Source organism: Carex rostrata, chromosome 15 (assembly GCF_964058835.1).
Source record: "Carex rostrata chromosome 15, lpCarRost1.2, whole genome shotgun sequence".
Lineage (NCBI taxonomy): Eukaryota > Viridiplantae > Streptophyta > Magnoliopsida > Poales > Cyperaceae > Carex > Carex rostrata.
The window spans coordinates 7961325-7988696 of record NC_135932.1 but is presented as its reverse complement, the minus strand read 5'-3'; the positions used below and the strand labels follow the sequence as shown (position 1 = coordinate 7988696).

Genomic DNA, 27372 nt, shown 5'->3' with positions numbered 1-27372 from the left:
AGCAAAATTTGAAACCTTTAAGGTTGAAGATGGTGAAAGCATTGAGGATATGTATAATAGACTTATGCATATCCAAAATGAGTTTACCGAATTGGGAGAACCACTTTCTAACAATAAAATTGTAGGAAAGCTATTGAGGGTAATGCTCATGAGAGATAGATGGTCCGGATTGGTGAGTGCCCTAGAAGCAATTCAAGGCACGCACGACACATTCACACCGGATGACCTCTATGCACATTTTAGGAGTTTTGAAGAAAAACTTCGACAATCCGGTGAGTTGAAGCAAAGCTCAAAATCCAAAACCGTAGCTTTTCCGGCACAAAACCGCAACTTTCCAAGCTCCTCAAACACCCGTCTCTCAAATGATCAATTTATCAACAAAATTGATCATGAAACATCCAAGGATGCTCTTCTCTTATCCAGGATGTTTCAAGGAATGCTTGACTTTGAAAGGAAATACAACAAGGAACGAGAAGAGAAGAACAAAAGGTTAATGTGTTTCGCTTGCCATAGAGAGGGGCATTCCATTCAAACATGCTTCAAGCTATTTCCACAATTGAAGAACACGGATGGCGAAGCACAACAAGATCGAAAACCAAGACAAAAGTATGATGGGTACAAAAAGAAGAAAGCCAAGGCCATGCAAGCCTTGTTCTCGGATAGTGAGGCCGAACAATCCGATACGGAATCGGAGAATGAAGAGGAGATCAACCTTGCATTGATGGCAAGTGTAGATGAAGATACCTCGAAAATTGACATAGACTCAATTATAGTTAGCAAGAACATCACCGATGAAACAACCATCAACTTTCTTATGGAGCTTGTTAAATCAAGGAATGCCAAGGAGAGAGATGATGGTGTCAACACCTCAACAAACATCGCTAGTGAGGTACATTCAACACTTAGTCTTGATGGTTATGAGACCGAACTTGAATATATAAATGAAGGTGGTGAAGAATATAGCGGTGAAATTGATATTGAAAATTGCATAATCACAAATGAGACCAACAATGACTTGTGTACCAATAGGTTAGACACCAATGATGCAAGCACTTTCAAAGATGAAATTCTAATGCACAATGATAATGAATCTAGGTTGAAATCACTCCTTGATGAGTCCAATAAAACCTTGGTTGAGAAGGAAGGTATTATTCAAAAATTAATTGCTAAAAATGACATGTTAGAACTTGAAAATATAAAGTTAAAAGCATCACACTTAGGTGAAATAGGCATTTTAAAAGTGAAAGTTCAAACCTTAGAAACCGAAATTCGGGCATTGAGATCTCCTAGTGAATTATCAAAAGTCACTAGTCTAGATCCCTATTATGTGAGCAAGTTGATACATGATCAATCCTATTATAAAAATGATAGAGTTGGTCTTGAATTTGAGAAGGGTAAATCCTCACTTAAATCTAATCACATGCAAGGCCTTAAAGAAAAAGGGGAACATTCTCAAACCTCAAGTATTCCTAATGCCAAACTAAAGTTTAATTGTGAACAATATTCAACTTATTAATTTTTTACTAAAAAGGGTTTAACTCCTTTGAACAAAGAGTCATCAAAATTGAAGTCTTCTCATGCCTTAAATGCTAAACAAGATCGAAAGTCTCCAAATTATGCATTTAGGTACAAGTACAATAAAAGAAATTCTAAGAACAAAAATATTTTTAACAATAGTGATAGGAACACTTTTAATCCAAAAGAGTCAAACAAGACCTATTTTAAAGGACCCGATGGATGGTTTTATGAATTCAAAAATAAAATTGCTTTACAAAACCAAACTCAAAGAAATGGTTTAGTTAGAGATGTTCCCCAACATCATAATAGATTTGATTCTAACAAAACCAAGAGCATTGCATCTAAAGTTGCAAATAGGTCACATGGTAGTCACAAGAGTAACATGCATGAAGTGAAGTACCAATCCATTCTCAAACAAGGTTCTACTACTCAAAAGCAATCAACTACAATGTGCAACTATTGTTGTAAATTTGGCCACACTTCCTTAGAATGTAGATTTAGGAATGTAAACAACAAATATAATGTTGTTTGGGTTCCTAAAGCTATACTAGCTTAGGTTCACACTTAATCTCCCCTAAAAGTATTATAATTGCCAAACATAAAGGGGGAGATTAAAGACAAGGTATATGTTAGTTACTAACTCAATAATAACTAATATATACTTTGTAGGTGTGTTTGATTTCATCTCAAAAGGAAAGTGCTTGGATCATTGATAGTGGATGCTCACACCATATGACCGGTGACAAATCTAATTTTAAATTCTTAGAACCATATGATGGAGGTACGGTTACCTTTGGAAATAATCAAAGAAAGAGCTCTATTATTGGTATAGGCTCAATTGGTAACCAGCACTTGACCATATCTAATGTATATCTTGTTGATGGATTAGATTATAACTTACTTAGTGTGAGTAAGCTATGTGATTCGAGATATTATACCAAATTTGATACTAATGCTTGTCACATAGTTAGGTCTTCGGATGATGCTCTAATTTATTCGGGTAAACGAAAGAAAAATGTTTATTACTTGTATTTTACTCACTTTGATTCCGGTGAAACATGCCTAAGTGCCATATCTAATGGATCATGGTTATGGCATCGTAGGTTAGGTCATGTTTCAATTGATACCATTAGGAAATTAGTGAAATTAGATCTTGTGCGTGGTTTACCAACACATAAACTAGAACTTGACGGATTATGTGAGGCATGTGTTCAAGGTAAACAAACCAAAAGTAGCTTTAAATCCAAGGATATGGTTTCAACCGATCAACCTTTGCAATTATTACATATGGACTTATTTGGACCAATAAGTGTACCAAGTTTAGCAAAGAAGAAATATGCATATGTAATTGTAGATGACTATAGTCGCTTTACTTGGGTTTTGTTCCTACAACACAAGGATGAAGCAATTAGCAACTTCATTGAATTTTGCAAACGTGTTGAAAATGAAAAGGGATCAAAAATCATTAGGATTAGAAGCGACCATGGGGGGGAATTTGAAAATGCAAAATTTGACCAACTATGCTCTAAAAGAGGATATAAACATGAGTATTCGGCTCCTCGAACACCTCAACAAAATGGGGTAGTTGAGAGAAAGAATCGAACCTTAGTTGAGCTTGCCCGAACCATGCTAAATGAATACTCCTTACCCAAACACTTGTGGGCCGAGGCGGTAAATACGGCATGCTACGTGGTAAATCGCGTAAGCATAAGGACCATATTGAATAAAACACCATATGAGCTATGGAAAGGGTACAAGCCTAAGATATCTCATTTTAAAGTATTTGGTTCAAAATGCTTTGTTCTTGATGAATCTCCCAAAGTAACCAAATTTGATTCTAAATCAATTGAGGGAATGTTTGTAGGATACTCAAACTCAAGTAAAGCCTATAGAATTTACATTCCATCTCAAAGAATCGTAATTGAATCCGTACATGTTAAATTTGATGAAAATGCTAATCAAAAGATCGAGAAAGGTATTGAAATTGTAGGTGTTGAAGTGCCAATTCTCGATCAAGATGAAATTGAGACAAGAACCGACAAAATTGAGAATCAACCCGAGCAAACTCAACCCGAAATGGATACAACCAAAAATATTGAGACGGATCAACAAATTGAAGATGAAACCAATAAGGAGATGGATCCAATAGTTGAAGGAATGCAAACCGAAGAGATACAACCTACAAGAATTGAGTACCAAATCCCTCAAGACCTAAGGGAAGTACCATCTCATCCTCTTTCTAATGTTATTGGTGATCCTAGGGAAAGAGTTAAAACAAGATCCAAATTAACTCAAATGATAGGTCATTGTGCGTTTGTATCTCATATCGAACCTAAAAATTTCAAAGATGCAAATGTAGACCCTAATTGGATTTGTGCCATGCAAGAAGAACTTGCTCAATTTGAAAGGAACAAAGTTTGGGAACTTGTACCTAAGCCAAATGATAGAATGATTATTGGAACCAAATGGGTCTTTAGAAATAAAAAAGATGAAGATGGAAATGTAATTCGCAACAAAGCTAGGTTGGTAGCTCAAGGGTACAAACAACAAGAAGGTATTGACTTTGAAGAAACCTTTGCACCCGTAGCTCGTCTTGAATCCATTAGAATGCTTTTAGCATATGCCTCAAACAAAAATTTCAAATTATTTCAAATGGATGTTAAAAATGCATTTTTGAATGGATTCATAGATGAGGAGGTGTATGTTAATCAACCTCAAGGCTTTGTTGATCCAACATTTCCTAATCATGTGTATAGACTCATTAAAGCACTCTATGGACTCAAACAAGCCCCTAGGGCATGGTATGGTAGATTAAGTTCCTTTCTAATTGACAATGAATTCATTAGAGGCAATAATGATACAACTCTTTTCACCAAGAAGAGAGATGGATCACTTTTGGTGGTGCAAATTTATGTAGATGATATAATTTTTGGTTCACCTAATGCGGCACTTGCCGAGGAATTTTCTTCTCTTATGAGTAGTGAATTCGAGATGAGCATGATGGGTGAATTGAATTTCTTCTTGGGACTCCAAATCAAGCAACTCATGGATGGCACCTTCGTTAGTCAAACCAAGTATGCGAAGGAGTTGATCAAGAAATTTGGAATAACCGAAAGCAATACAAGCAAGACTCCAATGGCTACGAATGCAAATCTTGACTCGGATCCAAATGGCACATCGGTGGACATCACTCAATACCGAGCTATGATAGGTAGCCTACTCTATTTAACTGCTAGTAGACCCGATATAATGTTTGCGGTGTGTCTATGTGCTAGGTATCAAGCAAATCCCAAAGAATTGCACTTGAAAGCCGTTAAAAGAATTCTTAAATATGTCAAGGGTAGTTTAAATTTGGGATTATGGTATGGCAAACAATCGGATTTAGACTTGATAGGATATGCCGATGCCGATTTTGCCGGAGACCGTATGGATAGAAAAAACACAAGTGGTACATGCCAATTTCTTGGTGGTTCACTTGTATCTTGGTCAAGTCGCAAACAAACCTCGGTTGCCCTTTCCACAACGGAAGCTGAGTATGTAGCGGCCGGTAGTTGTTGCACACAAATTCTTTGGATGATTCAATCCCTAAATGATTATGAAATTCGTTTCCGCAACGTACCAATTATGTGTGACAATACTAGTGCCATTATGATATCTAAAAATCCGGTCCTTCATTCTAGAACCAAGCACATAGAGATAAGGCATCATTTTATTAGGGATCATATAGAAAAAGGTGAAATTGAACTCATACATATCGACACCAAAGAACAAATTGCCGATATATTCACAAAACCCCTAAATACTCATCAACACAATGAATTGAGATTTAAATTAGGCATGCTTGAACTTAGAGAATAAACATATTCATAACTTATTTCAATATAATCATTTGCAATCAAAATAGTTCATTTAAAGAGTGTTTTACAGAAATAAAACGTTATAACGTTTTTGAAAACATTGGTAACGTGTTATGAAACTTCAAAAGTCCGAAAGGTGAAACAAAACGTTGGACAAACGTTACACAAACGTTCCAACGTTTAAGAGACGTCACAACGTTTTTAGAAACGTTGCAACGTTTGTCTGACAAGGGCTTACATTGTAAAAGTTTCATTCAAAACGTTGGTAACGTTTGTAAAGCGTTATAACGGTTACCTGACAAGGGACCAAAGTTGCAAAAATTACCTATGAAAACGTTGTAACGCTTTCCAAACGTTGATAACGCTTTGTGAGAATTCAAAAGTCCGAAAGGTAAAACAAAACGTTGGACAAACGTTACACAAACGTTATAACGTTTTAAGTAAAAACAATGCATTTTTAACAAACGTTGGTAACAGTTTATAAACGTTGGTAACGGTTTATAGCGAAAAGGTATTATATTGGCTCCAAACCCGTCCCTTCCTCTTACCTTCTTCATTCTTTCTTCATTTCTTCTTCTTCTTCTTCTACTCCGCCTCTCTCTCTCTCTCTACCCATTCTAGTCATTTTCTTCACCAAATCAAGAGATTCTTCTTGATTTCTCTTCTCCTCTCTTCTCTCTACTCTATTCTCCTCTCCAAATCTCATTTCTCTCTCTCTATCTCTCTCTCTCCAAAACCCTAGCCAAAACCCTAGGCGCAAATCCGGCGATCCGACCGTTGGATTGACGATCCGTCTTCACCACTGCACTTCTACGGTCCTCCTCTTCTCGGTTTAGCGCTTCACTTCTTAATCGGTAAACTTTCTCTCTAAACCTAATCTAATGGCTCCAAAGAAAGATGCGGTGGCTAAGGGTAGTAAGAAAAGACGTATGGAATCGGAAAGTGGTCAAGGAAGTGGGGGGAATCTAGAACCAAATTGGACCATTCACCGGTCAAATAGATACCTATTCCGGGATATTGTGGCCTATGAGAACTATGTGGGTTCTTTCATGAATAGGAAGATAACCGAATGCTACCGGTTTGACAAATCCGTAGTCACCTTCTCCCAACCCGAGGATGACAAGTTAATTGAATATGTGAATCATTGGGGTTGGGAACCAATTGTGACTTGTTTTGAACCCTACACTCAACTTCTTACCCGCACGTTCTATGCAAACATCAAAACTAGTGATGAACCCTTCAGGATCACCTCTTGGGTTGGCGGGAAAGAAATCGTGCTTTCTCTTAATAATGTGGCTCAATGGCTTGGGGTTGAGAATGACGGGGAGGAAACCTACCCCTTGAGGAGTTGGCCTCTTTATGCCGATGGATCCTCAAATGATTACAAGAAATGGTTTGACCGAAACTACATATCCGGGTCTTCAATCTATGTTTCTCACCTTCTGTCTCTACATCGGTTGCTCTTTCTCTTCATCAACAACATCCTCATGCCCAAAGCCACAATCAAAACCAACCTTGAATGGGGACCCATGTACTTTCTTCGTCACCTCATTCAATTGGATGAGAAAAAGATCAACATACCCTACTTCTTTCTTTGTCACATCAATGGTGCATTTTCAACCACCAACCATTCTCTGCCTTATGCCCATCTCATTCATAAAATCATCCGCCTCAACCATATCCAATTACCTGAAGATGCAGAAGTGGCCTTCCCGACCAGTTTGGTTGACCACTTGACAAGAATCGGGTGGGTCCATGGTCATTCAGAATCCGGTCTGAGGCGCTATGAACCCGATGCAAGAGCCATCAACCAATGGATAAACCATCCGGAAGCCTTACCCAATCAATATTGGGATCCGGAAGAAGATGTGGCCCCGGCTCAACCTCAACCTCAACAACCACAATACATGCCACAAGCGGGTGCATTTGTTCCTCCACAGGGCCAAGAAGCACAAATGTTGTGGTTGTGCCAACAAATGAATGCTCAACGCCTTGAGATTCAACAAAATCATCAAGCAATGCTAAAGAGGTTCGATAACCTGGACAAGGGACAGTTGAAGATAAGGAGACAACTGAGAGCACATGCTCGAGCTCTCAACACGCTTGATGAAGCACAATCCAGTCTCTCGAATCGCTTTATCAGGCAATATGGTCCCTCGGGAAGCCCGGCACGAGCACGTGAGAATCTAGTTGAGGAAGAGGACCTAGATGATTTGGAAGAGGAGCTTGGAGGTGATGGAGAAGAAGAAGCGGCCGATGCACCAAATGACCCCATGAATGACGAGTAGACCGCAAATTTCAAAACTAAAAACTTGATAAATTAATTGTGTGTTTGATTGCATGAATTGTTTGTTTGATTGCATGAATTGTTTGTTGTTTGCATGTTTAATTTGGATTGCATGAATTGTTTGTTGATTGCATGGTTAATTTGAATTGTTGAATTGATGAAATGTTGGTTTAATTTGGTTAATTTAGTTGAATTACTTGAATGGTGTTATTTGGAATTTGGTGTGGATATGTATGAGATGTACATGTTTTAAATGTGGTGTATGAATTGCTAACTTGTTAGGGGCTATATTGCACAATTGCAAAATTTGGATATCTTGGAGCCTTGACAAGTCTTACTAAATTACTTGGATGGCATGAATCGAAATGTTTTATATGCATGGTTTATGCATATTGATATATATAAGTTGATATGGTGAATTGAAATTGAATTGTCTTGCATGTTAAAGTTATGCCCTCAACTTTATTCTTGGTTGTAAATTATTATTGCTATATTACTAAATTAAGGGGGAGTGCATAATTTGAGGGGGAGCACTTTAAATTAGTGCTAATTTTTCACCCTTTCGTCGATTTCCAAAACGGGGAGAAATTGGTACAAATGGATTGAAATGCAAAATCAAAATTGAATTAACTAATTTTTGCAAATTTTTGATTTATGCACTTACTCACATTGTATGTTTTTGCAAATCGCCAAAAGGGGGAGATTGTTGTTCGTACAATAATCTTTTACGTCTATTTGACTAATTTGCAAAAACATACAATTATTGAATTTTACGATTTCTTCTATTTTGAGAACATATAGGTCCAAGAAGAGTAAGAACTGCGATATAATAAGCTTGGACTGAAGAAATCACGAAGACTTTTATCAAGAATACAAATTGTAAAATCAAAAACTTGGTAAAGTATGTATGAGGTTGATTAAATTGAGATAAAACGTTATGGACGTTTTCAAAACGTTGGTAACGTTTTATAATGATCAGAAGCTCCAAAAGAATCAAGTTATAACGTTATAACGTTATACAACCGTTGTAACGTTTTACAAACGTTATAACGGTTTACAAACGTTGTAACGTTTAACAGATACAGAACAACTGAAGAATTGTTGTTCAGTACAAACTATAAACGTTGTAACGTTTATAAATCGTTATAACGTTTTTGAAACGTTGTAACGGTTATAAAACGTTATGTAACGTTTTACTAAGCTGTCAGAGAATTAAAATCCTAAATCGCATTTGAATAAAACGTTGTAACGTTTAATAAAACGTTGGTAACGTTTTATATCAAACAGCTCATTTTTGAGCTGCCACTATAAATAGACTGAAGTGATCACTTTTAAAATCACCTAAGCCGACCCTAATTAATTCAAAAGTGATTTTCTGAGAGCTTAGCCTACTCCATTGTTGTGAGAGCTTAAAACTTCAAAATCCCTCAAGCAACCTCAAACCTACTTCACTAATCTTGTTATAGATTAGGTTAGAGTGATCTATTGAGTGTTTCTCTTGTGTTCCTAGACAATCGAGACCTTGTTCTCATCTCTTTGAGTTGGCCGTTTGACCTCCCGCTTGGTGTGTAAGGGCTCAACGGTTCACAAGTTGTAATCCTTTCGTATTGGGTAATAGGAAGGCGCACCTCACAAGGTTGCGAAGCCCCGGAGACGTAGGCCTTTGTTTTGCCGAACTCCGTTATCACCCCGCGTGTCAAATTTCTCTAAACTCATCTCTTTACTTTCAATTGCAATTTAATTTCAGTTTTTGAGCAATTAGAGGTGCCCCTAAGTGCAACAGCACTAACTTAAAAGTTTTAACTTCCTCACTTATCATAGAAATAGTAATACATCATTTTGAACACTGAGTGCCTCCTAACATATATTATCCTAACCAAACTACTTGCTCCCTTCACACTTCGTGAAGCCAAAAGAAAAGCAAAAATAATTCTAAAGCAACCTTCATATATAATAAGTTGTACAAAAATCCTTCCTTCTCTTTCCTTACTACGTTTCTCCTTCTTCCTCTTCACTACTTTTCAAGGAGGCATGTCTTAGATTTTTTTTATGTATCAGGGATGAATACCTGCTGGCCCTCCTCAAGAACCACAGCTGTTACTTTATGGTAATCCATGTATAGTTTAAAAGGTAGGAGTTTGATTACAAAAATCTAAACCTAATTCCATTTTTTTTAATTTCATAATTTCACTTAATTTTTTTCTTATTCGGGGAAAATAGATCCTCTCTTCCGCTCTATTTTTCCCTTTCATATCATATGGAGTATTAGTTATTTATTTTCTTGATCCTTGAGGTTTTAAAAAAGACAACAACATATTTAATGCAATCCTTTTGATTTACATATATTTATTACATTGTCAGTCTAACGTCATAATGCTTGATTGGTGGAGTCCGCATCGTCTGCATTAACTCAAAAGAGCATCTTTTGAGTTAACACATCTCAACCATTTGATTTTAAATAGAGTTAATCTGACCACAACTTATAATTCAGGAGGCCTTTTAATACTTGTGTAGATCTACTCCGCACGGATCATAAAGCAGATCAGATGGTCCAGATACATTAACTCTTATTTTAGTTAATGCAGAGGATACGAATTCTGATTGCTGCTACTCCACATGCACTGGACTTGCAGTGGTCCTTGAATAATTTCACCACGCCAACAAACTTCTTAACATTTTGAACAACATCCCCATACAAACACATCAAAAATACGAATGAAATTTTCATTGACGCCAACTGCGAATCTGTATCGTTTGGGAGATGGGACAATGCTTTTCAAAAATCAACTTCGCATGAGCTTGGAATTTTTTTTTTTTAATAAAGGAAAGGGTAAAGTGTGAATCCTAGGCAGATATTACATCAAAAGAAAAAGAGAGAACCAGACAAAACACAAGCATACTCAACTTGGCCTTTTTTTTCTAAAAAAAAAAAATTGCTACAACAAGCTTCTTAAAGTTGTTGGAAATGTGTTGATATCCAAGTAGCAAAAGATTAGGATGACTAGCTTTCTTATTTAGTGGAAGAAAAAGGAATCACGTGCCTGTTAGCTACTTGGACGATGCCAAAATTCTTTTAGTAGGATAATGGAAAATGTTTTAACTACATAGTTAGAAAAAAGAAACCGGATCATCTTGTCTTTCTCTCAGTAGGAAATTCTTGTCTTTAGAGTCACTGATATATGTGTTTGGAGTAGATTTTGACATTTAAATATTAGATATAGGTTTGCCTCAAAATTCATTTCGGACTCACATATCAGTAACTTTAGAGGTAGAAATTTCCTACCCACACATAGGCAAGAAATTTGGTTCCTAGAAAAAAGGAGGAAAATTAGGGACAAAATCCCATTAAGATAGTTGTAAATTTGATTCATGAGTTTTCGTTACTTCATCAAACAACCCCCAATTCAGTTATTAATTTCAACTACAACAAATAATATTTCAAATTGAACAAGACTTTTCAGTTTATGGCCTTTTTATATGGTACTAGTTTTTCATTAACACTGTGATCGGAACATATTAGTTTATAAAAAAGAAATGATTTCAATTCAATGGTATTCAATAGAAATGATTTTCAATTGAATTTTATTAATCGGAATGAAAATAAAAAAGAATTGAATTCATTTCTAGTTTTTGATTGAAAAGTCTATATAATAGAAAGAAATGATTTCACTTTAAATAAAAATGACAATTTTATCCTTGTTCTTTCATAAGTATTTCTTTGTTGAAATACTATGCTTAATTAAAATCTTTGTACTTGTCTTTTCTGATTTCATTGATTTGTGTACCGGTCAAGAGACTCAAGATCATCAATTGCACAACTCTCTAACACAAGATGTGCCTTTTTTTCAAAAAAAATTTACACAAAAGAAATGAAAAAAGAAAGAAAGCAAATATAAAATACATAAAGAAAAGAACTAGAAAAGAGACTATATAAAAACTCAAAACCTAAAAGAGAAAAAGATCAATATATATCATGAATAAATGGAAGAGGGTCATTTTAGTGACTGCTGGCCCCTACTGATATTCCTTGTGTAGTGGTATTTTTACCAGTATGCTTGATTCCATAAAAGTATGTATCAGTACGAATAATCAAGGGCAGTACCAATATGAATTTGGTACCAGTCTAGCTTATGTAGGGCAATACCAGTTGTAAGACTTCCCAAGTTCAGATACAGGGAAGTACTAGTTTTTATGCTTCTCGAGTTCATATTCATCCAAAGAAAAAAAAAATGCATCAAAATCTTAAAATCCAATAATGATAAACAACCAATATAAAGTACATAAAGCAATGAAACAGAAAAGAAACTAAAAAAAAATTCAAAACCTATAAGGGAAAAAGACTAATGTATGTCCTGATATTTTACCTAGTGACCCCTACTGGTATTCTTGATATATTTACCAGTAAGCTTGATTTACATTGCCATAAAGTATAAATTTTGAAAGAAAGAAACTACAAGCAAACTATTTAGAATTAAAGTCACTCAATTTTTAAAAAGTGAAGATTTCTACCAGTAACTAGCATCCATTCTTTGACTTCTATCATAATATTCAAATATGCGACATATGCTGTGAAAGCCGCTATAAGAATAGTTATATCTTCAATATCATTCATCTTTTTTTTCCTAAAATCACAACATATCATACATGGTAACATTGATTAAGTGGTGTTTTTCTAATCCAGATACATTATTTATTTGCAAGAAATATAACAAATATAAAAAAAGTTAACAACAAATTAATATGAACTAGATAGGAAAAGGAAAAGAAAAAAAAATGCAGAAACGGATGATAGTAACACTGTGATCGGGAGCCTAGTAGAGTAATTTGCAAATGCAATTACTGGAGGTGAATATGAGCCTAGTAGAGTAATAATTCACGAGATAGTAAGTATAATCTTTAATAAAATCTCACCCCAAATCGCTGAAATTTTCTTCAATAAATGCTTTGACTGCTGGGTATCGCTAATCGCCAAACTCTCTTCTTCGCTGGAACTTGCCTCGTCGCTAATCGCCTAATTGGATTGGGAGCATAATATAAAGAGGAAGAGGGTATCACTGGAAATTTAATACCGCCAAAACTTTGGCAAATGAATTCCCACCGAATCTCTTGGTTTTTCACGCGAAAATTTTGGGCGGAAAATTTCCCTCCAAATCGCCTCAAAAGAAATCATTTCCCGTCGATGTGAGCGTTCCGATCTGAAAATTTCGAAATACGTTAATTCTATTTCTCATTTAATGGAAAAGTGTTGGTTCCGATCACAGGGTAAATTTGCTTAATTAATAGATTCATGATTTGATTTTGACCATTGTGGATTGATACCAAGATCAAGTCCTAGGCAAGTAGGCCTAATTTTAACAACATTTTTATTTTAGTAAAGTTTGAAGGTTAAGTCATCTAAGTATTTAATATTCACAAGAGATTTTTATTCAAATTTTGAACCAACAAAGCAATGACCTCCGCACAGAGAGCATTGTCTTTGTTACTAAACTAAAAATTGATTAAAACCACAAGACCAAAGATGGATAGTTCTCTAATTTTAACCGTTGTCGCTATGATAATGAAAATGGCTCTTTCTTTAGTTTGATTATTTGAACAAATGCATGAACCAAAGTATGTTATTGCTACGAATGTTGATATCACACTACAACAAATTAGGCAATTAACGGCGCTAAGACGGTCGGCGCGATAGAAAACGCCGGTATATGTATTAGATCGGCCGGCGCTAGTACTTCGGCGCGATAGAGAGCGCCTGCTTAGGTTTTCGCGGCGCGAATGAAATCGCCGTCTAAATCGATCGCTGTAATTTGTCCGTCAATAAAAATTACCGGCGCCATAGGTACATGTCTCTAGCGTCGATCTAATTTGGGCGATCTCTTAATTAATATTTCTCTTCATCTAATTTGGGCGATCTGCAGTATATATCCATCTAATTTGAGCAATCTATTATCTCTCCATCTAATTTGGGCGATCTAATTCCAGCGCGATAGGTTCTCCGCAATATATATCCGCTTGTTTCATATATATTGGTTTTATTGCCAATCAAAGTACAATACTTATTCAACGAGATAAAAGGTAAAAGGTACTTTTGCTAGTAATTAAGTCAATTTCATTTCTAAACTATGCCTCTCTGCCAGCTTATTCAACGAGAAATTAGGATTTATGCTCAATTTTTTCTTGGAGCCAAGTATTTCTCAATTTTACCCCAATCTCTTCTCTCTGTTCATCCTAATTTGGGCAATTAATCGAGAAAACCTTGGAAGGTAGATGAGAGGTCTTTCTACACCTTCAAATTAATTTACTATTATACTCTAATTGAAAGTCAAGCTTCACTTAATCAACTCGGCTTAGCTGATTTTTTTTATTGAAATTGCTAGTTCATTTGATCCTATGTTTGAATGATTTCTATTGCGTGGCCGAATTTGTTAGGTGTGTGGTGAAGTTAAACAAATCAACGCTGGTAGCAGAACAACTTCTGAGCACAGGTATGTATTTCTTAATTCTCAATTTTGCAATTTGTTAGGCATTCCGATGCCCATCAGACCAAGTCTGGTCCGATGGGCATATAGACCGTTTGGGTACTCGCCAAGATTCGTCAAGATTCATTTCAGAAAATAATAGAGAAATGTTCTTTTCAATATAAATAAAGTTTGCAACTATGTCCATATGACCTTGTTAGTTTCATGTAAGCCTCAAGTTAAACTAGTGCCTGCCATAATTATTGTACTTTGATTGGCAATAAAACCAAAAGGTGCTCATTAGGAGGTAACTAATTAGAATGAGGCTGATTTTCTGGTATGCAATATTTTCTCAATTAAATCATTCTTTGTCTTCGTTAGCTAGGAAATTGCTCTTTCGATTGCAACCTTATTCACAGTTTCTCAAATCGTATTGTGCCAATAAAATCCTGAAATTGTTTGCCATTTTTCATGAAAGAATTAACAATATTTTGGTACCAATCATTTCGATCAAGTAAATAATGAAGAAAATTAAAGCATATTAAGTAAAGGGGTCGCTGTATTTTTCTTTGAATCAAGCATGAAGGTCCAGTACCAGTGTATACTTATAATTGGTACATTAGTACCATACCAAAGTTCTTACTGACTACTACAAGGAATACTGTTCTGTGAAACTGAAACTGAATACTGGCAATGCATGCCTCAATTTTCCAAGTTATAATTAGTTTTAAAGTCATTGCAAATTTCAATATAGAACTTGTATGTAGAAATAATTTTGGCCTCATTTTGCCTCTGTATTCTTTGTTTACCTCATTTGATACTGTTACTTTTTGGTTTTGTTACCAGCTTGCCATGCAACACGATACCAATACTGATGTCTAATTAAATAGATTTTGAATCGAGAATGATTTACGTGCATAACAAATTATTATTACCTATTTATGACCCAATTTAATTAAAGTATTATATAAAATTGTGACAGGCAGCTAACACAAAATTTTGTCAATTAAGGTTTTATTTTCATGTTTCTGTTGAATAATTTTCTAACATATGCAACAGAAATTAGGAAGACATGTTTAGTATTTTCTACATCAAAGTTTATACAAAGTAAATAACTGGGGTTGCTAAGTCTGTTCAAGGGTACGCAGGTAAGGGGTAATACTAGAAGTCCAAGTGATCAAATATAAAGCTTTTTTTTTTTTTTTTAAGTGTCTCTACTCTCTTGGTAAACTTAGTAAAGAATAGAATAACATTAAATAGAAGGGTCAATTTTCTATTTACCCTCATATACTTTTACATTCAGTATGAGAATAATGAATAATTGCTTCACTGTTACCATATTGTCTTGTACCATATTGCTTCAATGTGTAGGTTCAAGTGGTGTAATTTTGAGCAGCTTGAACAGGCAGCCCCCAAATCGTTCTACACTTGTTTGGAAGTAAGTAAATACACACAAACACAAACACAAACACTTCTAATGGACAAGACTTGGATAAAACTGCCAAGGTATGAAACATATATATAGTTCCTTTGTATTTGTTAATCACTTCGATAATTACTTGTGGTTCACTAATTAGGTAATTCTTTAATACAATAAATCCAAACATGCAGGGTTACATCTGAGTACCAATCCGGGTGTGAACAATTTATTGAGTTTGCATTTAGAAACAAATCTAGAGATAATATGATACTTTGTCCTTGCAATTTTTGTGTGAATACTTGTTGGTTGGATAGAACTGCAATTCGTGATCACATTATATGCAACGGATTTACGAAAGAGTACACCAATTGGGTTTTTCACGGTGAAAACATTTCAATTCCACAAAATATGTCCAGTAGTAATGTTCAAAATGAGCCGTCAGAAGGTGATCATATCGATAGTATGTTGCATGATGCATTTGGGATGCACCCTATAGGCACTGAATCAGAATTCGGAGTCAATGACTATGATGAGATTCCTGATGAGGAAGTGAGGAAATTTTATCGACTTTGTGAAGATGGTGATAAAGAACTATACCCAGGATGCAAGAAATTCACGAAGTTGTCATTTTTATTAAGACTTATGCAGCTGAAATGTATGGGGGGCATAAGCAACAAAGTTTTTGAACAATTGCTTGAATTAATTAAGACTGCATTACCTGACCTGGATACCCTTCCGAACAGTTTTTATGAAGCTGATAAAATTGTTAAAGATCTAGGCCTAGGATACAAAGAGATTCATGCATGCCCTAATGATTGCATGTTATATCGAAAAGAATTTGCTAATGATACCACATGTCATGTGTGCGGTGCATCTAGGTACAAGGTGATCAAAAGGAAAAAATCAGTTGGAAGATGCAAGCTCAAGTTGGGAAAAAAGATACCCGCTAAGGTATTGAGGTATTTTCCTTTGAAATCACGACTACAAAGGTTGTTCATGTCTTCAAAAACAGCAGCTAACATGAGATGGCACAAGGATGGTCGCACTAAAGATGGGTTGTTGAGACATCCTGCGGACTCCCTAGCATGGAAGGATTTTGATTTGAATCATCCCCAATTTTCATCAGATTCACGCAATGTAAAACTTGGTTTGGCAAGTGACGGATTTAACCCTTATGGTATGATGGTACCATATTCCATATGGCCTGTTGTTTTAATTCCATATAACCTCCCTCCTTGGTTGTGCATGAAGTCATCCAACTTCATTTTGTCCATGATCATTCCTGGTAAGACTTCGCCTGGAAATAACATCGATGTCTATCTCCAGCCTCTGATTGACGAGTTGAATGAATTGTGGACCGATGGAGTAAGAACCTATGATGCATCCAAAGGTGAGATGTTTCAACTGCATGCTGCCCTTTTGTGGACCATAAGTGATTTTCCTGGTTATGCATCACTATCTGGCTACATGACAAAAGGAAAACATGGGTGTCCTGATTGTGCTGGCAACACTCATTCAGAATATTTGAAATACAACCATAAGACAGTTTATAGAGGACATCGTAGATTTCTTGAAAGGACCCATAGATTCAGACAAGATGCCAGAACATTTGATGGTACGCAAGAGTTTCGAGAAGCACCCAAACTGCTCACCGGATCAGATGTTTTGGAGCAAGTAAGACATTTGAATGTTACATTTGGGAAGTTGCAACCAGACTTGTGCGAAAGAGGGAAAAAAAGGGATTTGTTGTCTAACTGGACAAAGAAGAGCATCTTTTTTGAGTTGCCATACTGGGAGACCAATTTGTTACGCCACAACCTGGACCCAATGCATATCGAGGGACATTTTGCTGAGAGCTTGGTGTATACATTTTTGGGTATGGCTAAGTCAAAAGACAATACAAAATCCCGTTTGGATCTTGTAGCAATGGGTGTTGGAAAGGAACTTCAGGCAGTGGATAAAGAAGGTAAAACATATCTTCCACCAGCTTGCTTCACTTTGAGTCCGGAGGAAAAGGTTTTATTATGTGAATTCCTTGGGAGTGTGAAATTTCCTGATGGATATGCTTCTAATATATCTAGTCGTGTTCGTGTTAAAGAAAAGAAGATTTTGAGTCTTAAAACTCATGATTGGCACATTCTGCTACAGTACTTGTTGCCGCTCGTAATAAGAAAGATTACACCAACAATTGTCAGTAGACCGATTATTGAAATCAGTAATTTCTTTAGAGAATTGTGTTCTAAGGTACTTCGTGTATCAGACTTGAAAGATTTGGAGAAAAGAGTGGCATTGACTTTGTGTCAACTTGAGCGAATATTTCCGCCATCATTCTTTGATATTATGATCCATTTGCCAATTCATCTCGCCACAGAGGCTAAAATTGCTGGGCCAGTCCATTTTCGATGGATGTATCCCCCTGAAAGGTATGACATCCTTCATATATTTTTTTGACTTATTATCTTCTATCTGCCATTACTTATAATTAACAAAATATATGAATTTATCCTTTGATAGGTTCCAAATGATTCTCAAGTCGTATGTGCGAAATATGACTCGACCAGAAGGTTCAATTGCTAAAGGCTACTTAATTGAAGAGACCTTGACGTTTTGCTCGCGGTATTTGACAGGAGTTGATACAAAGTTAAATCGTTTGAGACGAAATGATGATGGCAATGAACTCCAGCAGCATGAATGCATCTTTCCACAAGCCGGACGTCCTTTGGGTGGTGTAACATCAGTCAATTTAGATTACACGAGCTACGCGCAAGCACACAGACATGTATTGTTTAATTGTGGTTCTCTTGACTATTATATTGAGTAAGCATCTTTTACAATAATTGACATTCTTTTACTTTAATTGTAATTCTTTTGACTCTTGTATCTCTGGATTGTGAGTAATTGACATTCTTTTACAGTAAGCATCTTAGAGAACTCCGTAGCAAAAATCGTCGGGATCGACCGAAAGATATTGAGCGAACTCACAATGAGACATTCCATCATTGGTTGAAAGACTATGTATGAAGTACTTCATCCCTTTTGAATGTTCAATCCTCATATTTGCAATTTAGTTAAAAGGCTATTGTTGATTTTTTCCTTGTGCATATGCTAGGTTTTGATGTTGGTTGAGAAAGGAGAAACTATTTCTGAAGATATCAAGTTATTGGCAAGTGGACCGACATGGGATTGCAAGAGTTTTAAGGGCTATCTGATCAATGGTTGTAGATTTCACATAAAAGATGTAGAGGAAGGCAGAACTACACAAAGTAGCGGCGTCATGGTAATTGCAAGTACTTCTAGTTTCTCCAGTTCGAAGGATAACAACCCCATGAGAGGTGATGTCGTATACTATGGAGTGTTGAAAGAAATACTCGAGTTGAATTATGGTGGAAGAGAGAAATTTGTGTTGTTTAAATGTGATTGGGCTGATGTGAAGCGTATTGGTAGAGGAACAAAAAAGGATCAATTTGGCTCCACATTGGTAAATTTTAGTGAGCTAATGTACAATGGCAATTTATCAGATGAACCGTTTGTTTTTGCATCACAAGTCCGTCAAGTTTTCTATGTGCAAGACCCTATAGATACAAGCTGGCATTTTGTAGTTCCCACAACACCAAGGGATTTTTTTGATATGTCTGCACAAAATTGTGAAGATGAGACAGAAGAACATATTGCAGATGGATTGGAAGAAGTCCCAACAATGACAGAATTTAGTGTGAATGAAGATGAAGATCTGAATTTGACAAGGAGCGATATACAAGGAAGAACTATTGATACTCCTTTGAAGAAGTTGCTCAAAGAAAAGGAAGATGTGGAAGATGTGATGAATGTCGAACCACCTTAATTGTAATTATTACTCTATTTTATTTTTACAAATTATTTATCAAGATTATCAAAATAACCATTGTCCAAGTCAGTTTGTACTTTTCTTTGTGAACAAATCAGTTTGGTTACTGGTACGAGTGTTTCATTATGATTGATTGTTAATTTTATAGTGTTTCTTTTGCAGGTGTCAGATTAATTTTCCATTTGAAGAATTGAAGTGACCCGAGCTGATTTCAATTTCCTTCCAAATCGTTTGCATGTCAGGATAATTCTCATGTACAATATGTGTGCAATTGTGAATACTTACATGGTTCTATTTGTATAATTCTAGTTTAGTTGTGCTGATTTCTATTTTGTATGGAAAATGATGTGTGCAACTGTGAATATTTACAAGGTTCTAACCTTAAAATTATAGTTTCAGCTGATTTCTATTTTGTTATCGAAAATGATGTCGAGAACATGCCACTTTTTGTACAGTACATTTGTATAATTCTTTTAGACTGAGTTTAAATCTGTAATTAGAGAGAAACCCAACTCAGTGACTGACTTGACATATATTGGATCTCTGAGTTTGGATAAAGAAATTAGAATATAAAGTCTTTAATTCAAGAATAGTTGATTCAAAGTCTCTGGAAATAAAAAATAGGTTCAAGCATTTTTTTCAACCTTTAGACTCATTCTGTATATCAGGAAGGCATTTTTGAATAAATATAAAAATAGAGTCTAAAGTGAAAAATAAAATGAACACTCAACACTAGCCCTAATGGATGATGAGGATGCTACGGATCAAGATTATGGGTTAAAAACCTTAATTTTAGTGCATTCTGTGAATTTCTGAAAGGTCAAGGTCATATGTGCAAATTTCTCATAAGGACACTGTCAGAGTTCTAAAAATAATATAACAATATGGCTAATTAAGTCCTTCATATTCATAATATTTAATTCCCTAAATTCCAATATTCAAATATTTCTAACTGTTTAAAATTTTCCATACTAGTGTTATAATAATTTGTATTAAATTTCTACTAGTAGCTTAGTTAAAATTTCTCAATTATGTGTTTATGAAAATCCTAGTGTAACAGATACCACCAAAAAAAAAAAACATTATTGAGGGCAAATTAAGGTTTCAACAGGATGAAAATGAAAAATGAGCCACATAAAGGGTAAAAATGCATAAAAATCCATATAGCTCATACAGGATATATTAAAGAATGCATTTTTTTTTTTTTTGACAAGTATTAAAGAATGCATACATGCATGCATTTGGATAGTCTCTGGAAAGTAATCAATGATGATCGAGTTCATCTTTTGAAATATTGATGGAAAGTCAACTATGGTCAACTGACCAAATTTATAATAAAATAAGAATTGCAAAAATCTTAGTAATGCATGGATGAGTGCTAACACATATTTGAACTTATAAGCATCATAGACCCAAAAGAAACAATCAAATAAAATGAATAACAAATAAATCAGAGAAAAAGAAAATAAAAAAGTCAAAATAGTAAAAGAACAATATAATCTGCAATATCATTGTACAGCTGGTTCAGAAACTACTCAGGTTTTCGTGTTTTATCAAAATCTAGTTAAAATGCAAATTTTTTTTGCATATTTAGCCTGAATTACCGTAAAAAAATTACGATTTAAAACTTTGAATTCCAAAATTAACCTCAATTTTTTTTGCCTTTTATTGTTTTTAATATTATTTTTTATTAAACATAAATATTTAAAATTAACCTCAATTTTTTTTTGAAACATTAAAAATATTTTTATATTTCTTTGAAAATAGATGGAATACAATTTGAATTATTAGAAACACTGCGAAAAATAATTCATATCAACATTTTTCATGTCAGATTTTTTGCGGTTTGTGAAAAAATTAACCACTTTATGAAAATATAATAAAGTTGCATAATAATTAATTAATATTAATAATATAACAATATGAGTTTTGAGATATAGACGACTAGACCTGAACTAGAAACATAAAATCAAAATATATTAATTGTATATACCTTAGCCAGAGTATGAGTTAACATATATATCCAATCGCGCGTTAATTTAGAAGAGGTTTTAGATTTTTTTTCCGTGAATATAAAAGTATTAAAAATATCATACACCTGTTTCATAGTTTTGTTCCGTAATATATATATGTTTCTGCAATAGAGGCCCATCTGTCAGAATCTCACAGTTTATAATTAAAACTCTACTCCTAGTTTAGACGTCGCCGCACCACTTCATTTTTTTTCGCAAAAGATCCTGTCTCCCGCGCGAAAATCTCTAGAAAATCTATTTCTCCCGCGTGGCTGCACGAAAATCTATTTTACTCCTGTCAAAATTTCACCTCAAAACAACAAAAACAATTAAATTGGAGAAGTCGGTCGATTGATCGGAAACTGCCGCTCACCAGCCACTGCGACTCACCGGCCACTGCGACTCATCGGCCACTCCCCTGCAACTCACCGGCCACTGCCGCGACTCTGCGATTCCCCCCTTGCCGGCTGCCGCTCTTCTCCGCGACTTCGTCCACCCACTGTCAGTAATTAAATTGTCCTTTTCTTTATTATTAGTATTTTATTGAGTTTCGTTTAGTCGTAAGGAAGGGTTTCTATTGTCCGTAAGCTTTATTTTATGAGAATCCTGTGGACATTGAATTAACGGGAAATTAATTACAGAATCCATTTACATTTGAGAAACAAAAGGATTACCTACCAAATAAAAAGAAACCAAATTAATATTAAAAATATAGAAATTTTGAACATATCTTTGTAGAAAACCAAATTAATCTGATTTTTTTTTTAAGAATTTGATATTGGGCTAAAATTGTTGCAGTTAATGCAAATTGTAGTTATTTTGGTTACTTGCAAGTGGAATTGCTTGGAGTATATATATATTGGAATTTCTTATTAGCAATCTACGTGTTTAGAAAAATTTGATCTGAATTTCTTGTTGTTATGGCATAGTGGCTAATTATCCATTGTTATGGCAAGTGTTATAAGACCCATTGGATTTTAGTAATGTTGGTACACATGCAACTTAGGAAATTAAAATGTAGCAAAGATAAATAGAAAATATGTCTGCAAGACAGAGGGGTTTAGTTATCGGGGACTTTGCTAAGTTCATCATTATTTTAAAAAATCAATCACTGCGAACAATTGAACCATACAGAAATTTTTCTATAAAATGTACATGTCACTGAAGTTTTTTGGGATACATCCAACTTTGTTCAAAATCAAGGTCATATTTGTTATCCAGTCATGATTTTTATGTATTATGTTAAAATAACTTGTGTAGGTTAAACAAAATGCACACTCCAAGCGGACGACCAGTACGGCAACAAACCCACTCAAATGAAGATAGTCACGATGAGTCAGCAGGTATTACAATTAGTTTGGTTCTTTCAATTCATCTAGTAAATTTTTTTTTTTTACATATGTATCATCTTTGCATCTGACCTTACTGTACAAGTTGAAAGAAGATAGGTATGCATGTACTATATACCTTGAAATTACTTGGCTTTTTGTCTAATGTATGGACTGTGATGCTTATGCAATTTACAAATTATCAGAAGAGCCAGCAAAAAGAGGCTATACGAAAATGAGGAAAATTGCCAAAATGGCGGATGGAAAGCAACTAGATGTCAATGTTAACAGTTACAACCAGTTTAACTGTCAAGATGCGACAACATTTGCAAACTATTTGGGAACTTTAGTACGGAATGGTGCGGAGGTTCCATTAAATTACATGAACTGGAAAGATGTGCCAAAAGATAAAAAGAATCGACTATGGGATCTAGTGAAGGTACTCCAAATCACAAACTACATCATGTTCGTTCTATATTTTATTGTTCAAACCCTTATTCCATATAAGTTAACATCACAATATTATTTTGTTTTAGATTAAGTGGAATGTCCAAGAGCAACAGAAGGACCAAGTAATGAAAAGCTTTGGTAAAAAGTTGAGGGAATTTAGATACAGCTTGAAGAAAAAGCACTATGATATCCATGACAGCTATGATGCACGTATTGCAGATCGGGACGAAAGAGTCTTACCTGATCATTGGAAGTTCTTAATCGATATGTGGGATAGTGAAGACTGGCAGGTACATTTGGTTTTACCTGAGTTATTTAATTTCTTTTTCAATGTCTTTCTCTATGTATACAACAATATCTCATGTATATGCATAATTGCAATAGTAATACCAAATGTACAGAATAAAAGTAAGATAGGTAAAGCTAGCAGGGCGAAACAAACCACAACTCACTGTGCGGGCTCAAAAAGCTTTGCCAGGATTGCTCAGGAAGAGGTAATTACTTTTATATTCCTGATTTGATTGTTACAATGAAATTGACTATGTGCTTCTTTCTTCTACACATAAAAGTTTGTTTTTTCTTAAATTGAATCCAGCGTGTGCGCCTGAAACGAAGTCCCACTAGAGCTGAGATATATATCACCACTCATTGTGATAAGAGCAATCGGCCGATGAACGGGAACGCTGCCTCTCTAATGGTTAGAGCTAATTATCAAAATTTTATAATCATACAAAGTAATTGAACTTGCATGCAATGGTGATAGCATTATGCTTTTTATTAATGTTTTGACAGAGGAAGATGACTGACGTGTGCGAGGATCAACCAGAACTTGAATTGAGAAACATAAAAGATGGTGATCTGTATAGTGAGATATTTGGAAAAGAAAAAAATGGGCGTGTACGTGGCCTTGGGTTAGGTCCTGCTCCAACAGATGTTTGGGGTGATCGTGCCAACACCCATAAACTGGTTAAGGAGGCAAGGGAAGCCCAACAAAAAGCAGAGGAGGATAAACGAAAAATGGAAGAAGAGCGAGAAGAAGAGCGGGAAGAAATACGTGCAATGAGGGCACAAATGGCCGATATGAAGGCACAAATAGAAAAACTTGCTAATGAGAAGCATGGTCATCCTCATGTTCCCGTGACGGACAAAGGAGAGGTACAATCATACTCTAGTAATTCATATTTTCATTATGTCATATAATTCAGATTACTGGTTTTCAATGCAGGACAACTACAATCAGAACAATATAGGAGTCGATGATGATGCATCCTCTGCAGCATCACACCATACTTACAACATGGTAGTTTGTTATTATAATTTGACAGATTAATACTTATTCATTACATTTATGTGTTTGTCCTTTTACATTTGTAGGATTCAATTAGGATCAGAAGAGAGAAACTCCTCAGCATGGTAGTTTTCATTATTAATTATTCATGCATCGTACTACATAAATATGTGAATATAATATTTGGATCTTTTTCAATACTTTCTAATTTATTTTTTTGTAAACAGGCTCGTAAAAGGGAGAGTCCTGTTTTGAAGCAGGTTGAGCACACTTTGGTTTTACTTTTCATTTTTATCTATTAAAGAGTTGGTCATTATTCTACTTTGTTTTATTATCGATATGTGGATCGACAGGAGAATCATGGTGATGGTTATCAAAAAAATCGTCCTCCTATTCCTAGGACTGACAAAGGAGAGGTACAATCAACTCTAAGAAAAAAAGGAGAGGTACAATCATACTCCAATAATTCATGTTTGCATTTTTCTTTTTCAATACCTACAAAAAAAAACAGAAATCTCGAAGCAGAAAAAGTCTACATTCTTTTCTAGTTTTCTAGTTTTTTTCATATAAATTTGTGAATACTATATTTTCTTTTTCAATACCTTCTAATATTTTTTTTTCTTTTGAAACAGGCTCGTAAAAGGGAGGCACATGTGGGGAAGCAGGATGCTGATAAAAGGGTGAAACATGTTGTAAATCAGGTTAGGCACACATTGGTCTAAATTGCAAATAAAATAAAACAACACTAAGGTCTAAATTGCACTTTCGAACTTGACTTTCTGTCAGCGAATTGAACCCTCATTTTTTCTATTGAACATGAGTTTTGATAGGGAATTGAACCTAGCTATTGGTCACGTAATTATTTGATATTGTATACACAGTTAGAACATGATCTGACAAGTGCTCTTGTACCAAATTTACCATTTTTAGGATTTTAACTATATATAAGTCAATTGTTGAATCTTAGCTGATAGAAAAAAAAAATAATGTGTGAAATAGCAAATTGGTATAGGTTCTGTCTCTCACAAATCAGAGAATCCAACATAGCTCCTGACTTTTATAATTTTTTAAACTTTTTGAGCATATACTACATGAGCTGACCATGATTTCGATGTAAAGAACCAAAATTTTGGTTAAGCCAATTGCCCACAATAATTTTTTGAAAGTCAGCTGTTTAGAGTGGGCAAAACTGTCAAAAGAGCTAGCTTATACAAAATTCTGACTTAATGAGATACCAATATATGCTTTCATAGGCTTTATAGCTTGTTACATTTCAAAATTGTGTAGTAGCAATATACTTCAATTGGTCTTTGAATTGATAGGATTTGGCAAGGTACCGCCTGTATTCGATTACGAGGAAGAGTGTTGTCGCTGAAGGGTGGATTATTATGGATGATCCAGACTTTACAATTGGTGGACAAAAACTTGGGACACAATACGTTGAAGTTCTTATTGATAAAGTGATAGTTCCAGACGAACCGTTGATACGCCCCTATGGAACGTACGAAGTTATGGATCAGGTTGATGGGACATATATTGCATGGCCAAAATCCTTGGTAAGCTCAAAATTATGTAATAAGTTATCCTTTTAGAAGCACACCCTTTAAGTCTGCAAGCCACGAGCTTCACTTTCTTCCAACTAGCTAGAGAAAAAAATGTACTGCCTAAACAACCTAAATTAGCTTGGGTTACCATGCATTTCTGCAATTCAATCTCAATTAGGCTTCTGTGTACCATAGTTGACCATAGTTGACTTTCCATCAATATTTCAAAAGATGAACTCGATCATCATTGATTACTTTAATTCTAGAGACTATCCAAATGCATGCATGTATGCATTCTTTAATATATCCTGTATGAGCTATATGAATTTTTATGCATTTTTCATTTTCATCCTTTTGAAACCTTAATTTGCCCTCAATAATGTTTTTTTTTTTTTTTGGTGGTATCTGTACTAGGATTTTCATAAACACATAATTGAGAAATTTTAACTAAGCTACTAGTAGAAATTTAATACAAATTATTATAACACTAGTATGGAAAATTTTAAACAGTTAGAAACTTTTGAATATTGGAATTTAGGGAATTAAATATTATGAATATGAAGGACTTAATTAGGTATATCTCAAAATATCAATTCTGACATGTGTGGTCAATTGTAAACCTTCATTTTTACTTAAACTTTCATATTTTATTATATATGTATTTTCACATCCACCGCTTCCAAATTATCCTGAACCATTTCTCTCTCTCTTCACTTCTATTTTTACTAGAGATTTCGGAGTGTGACAGTACCACTGGTACAGTGAGCATTTACCAGCCATGAATCAGTGATCTATGTTACAAAATGCAGTAAATTTAATATATACCTTATCCTATCATGCCATATTGTTATATCATTTTTAGAACTCTGACAGTGCCCTTATGAGAAATTTACACATATGACCCTGACCTTTTAGAAATTCACAGAATGCACTAAAATTAAGGTTTTTAACCCATAATCTTGATCCATAGCATCCTCAGTTCCATCCATGCATTAGGGCCAGTGTTGACAGTGACTTGAATTTTTCACCTTAGGCTATTTTTATATTTGTTTAAACATGCCTACCTGATATATAGAAACATGAGTATGTGTACATGAAAATCCTTATAGTTACATGTATTTACATTTTTTTTTTTGCTTGCAGTTAAAAAAGATGAGTTAGATGCTATCAGTTGAGACAAGCGAATGAAGATCATGAGGTTTTGATGTTGAACTAAGGAATCATTTAATTTATAATTAAATTGTGTGCTACTTGAGTTGCTATAGACATATGTTAAGTTTTGCATGCTTTAAGATTTTTTAATACTTTGTATGTGCCACAAACAAATATATGTAAACTTCAGAATTCTTAGAGTACTTAAATTGTGTTT

The 27372-nt window shown here is 34.8% G+C and overlaps 3 protein-coding genes across 9 annotated transcripts in view; 2 read left to right on the top strand and 1 right to left on the bottom strand.

Annotated features, from left to right (window-relative positions):
• LOC144566107 (jacalin-related lectin 33-like) overlaps positions 1-27372 on the bottom strand; it is a 70605-nt gene that overhangs the window by 25145 nt on the left and 18088 nt on the right. The window lies entirely within an intron of this gene.
• On the top strand, positions 484-27353 carry LOC144566480 (uncharacterized). Of its 4 annotated transcripts, XM_078316510.1 has the most exons (6): positions 22943-23160; positions 23258-23461; positions 23573-23665; positions 23767-23868; positions 23964-24326; positions 24397-24600. In XM_078316510.1, exons 1-6 carry the CDS (start codon positions 22957-22959, stop codon positions 24499-24501), a joined length of 1071 nt encoding a protein of 356 aa, XP_078172636.1. In that variant the 5' UTR covers positions 22943-22956; the 3' UTR covers positions 24502-24600. The 4 variants fall into 4 exon arrangements, 3 of the variants coding, with proteins under 3 accessions (XP_078172637.1, XP_078172636.1, XP_078172634.1); XM_078316511.1 differs by lacking the exon at positions 22943-23160 and adding an exon at positions 484-489 and having other exon boundaries at positions 23288-23665; XM_078316508.1 differs by having other exon boundaries at positions 23258-23665.
• Positions 15284-18361, top strand: LOC144566875 (uncharacterized). The gene is made up of 3 exons (XM_078316916.1): positions 15284-15623; positions 15729-17960; positions 18052-18361. The coding sequence occupies exons 1-3, from the start codon at positions 15481-15483 to the stop codon at positions 18356-18358; spliced, it is 2682 nt and encodes an 893-aa protein (XP_078173042.1). The 5' UTR covers positions 15284-15480; the 3' UTR covers positions 18359-18361.

Excerpts from the sequence above, each read along its gene's own strand:
- LOC144566480 (XM_078316508.1), top strand. The coding sequence starts at position 22,957 with ATGAGGAAAATTGCCAAAATGGCGGATGGAAAGCAACTAGATGTCAAT. Across the intron at positions 23,161-23,257 it reads GACTATGGGATCTAGTGAAG|ATTAAGTGGAATGTCCAAGA; the intron begins GTACTCCAAATC and ends ATTTTGTTTTAG. Across the intron at positions 23,869-23,963 it reads GGAACGCTGCCTCTCTAATG|AGGAAGATGACTGACGTGTG; the intron begins GTTAGAGCTAAT and ends ATGTTTTGACAG.
- LOC144566875 (XM_078316916.1), top strand. The coding sequence starts at position 15,481 with ATGTGTAGGTTCAAGTGGTGTAATTTTGAGCAGCTTGAACAGGCAGCC. Across the intron at positions 15,624-15,728 it reads ACTTGGATAAAACTGCCAAG|GGTTACATCTGAGTACCAAT; the intron begins GTATGAAACATA and ends CCAAACATGCAG. Across the intron at positions 17,961-18,051 it reads TGGATGTATCCCCCTGAAAG|GTTCCAAATGATTCTCAAGT; the intron begins GTATGACATCCT and ends ATCCTTTGATAG.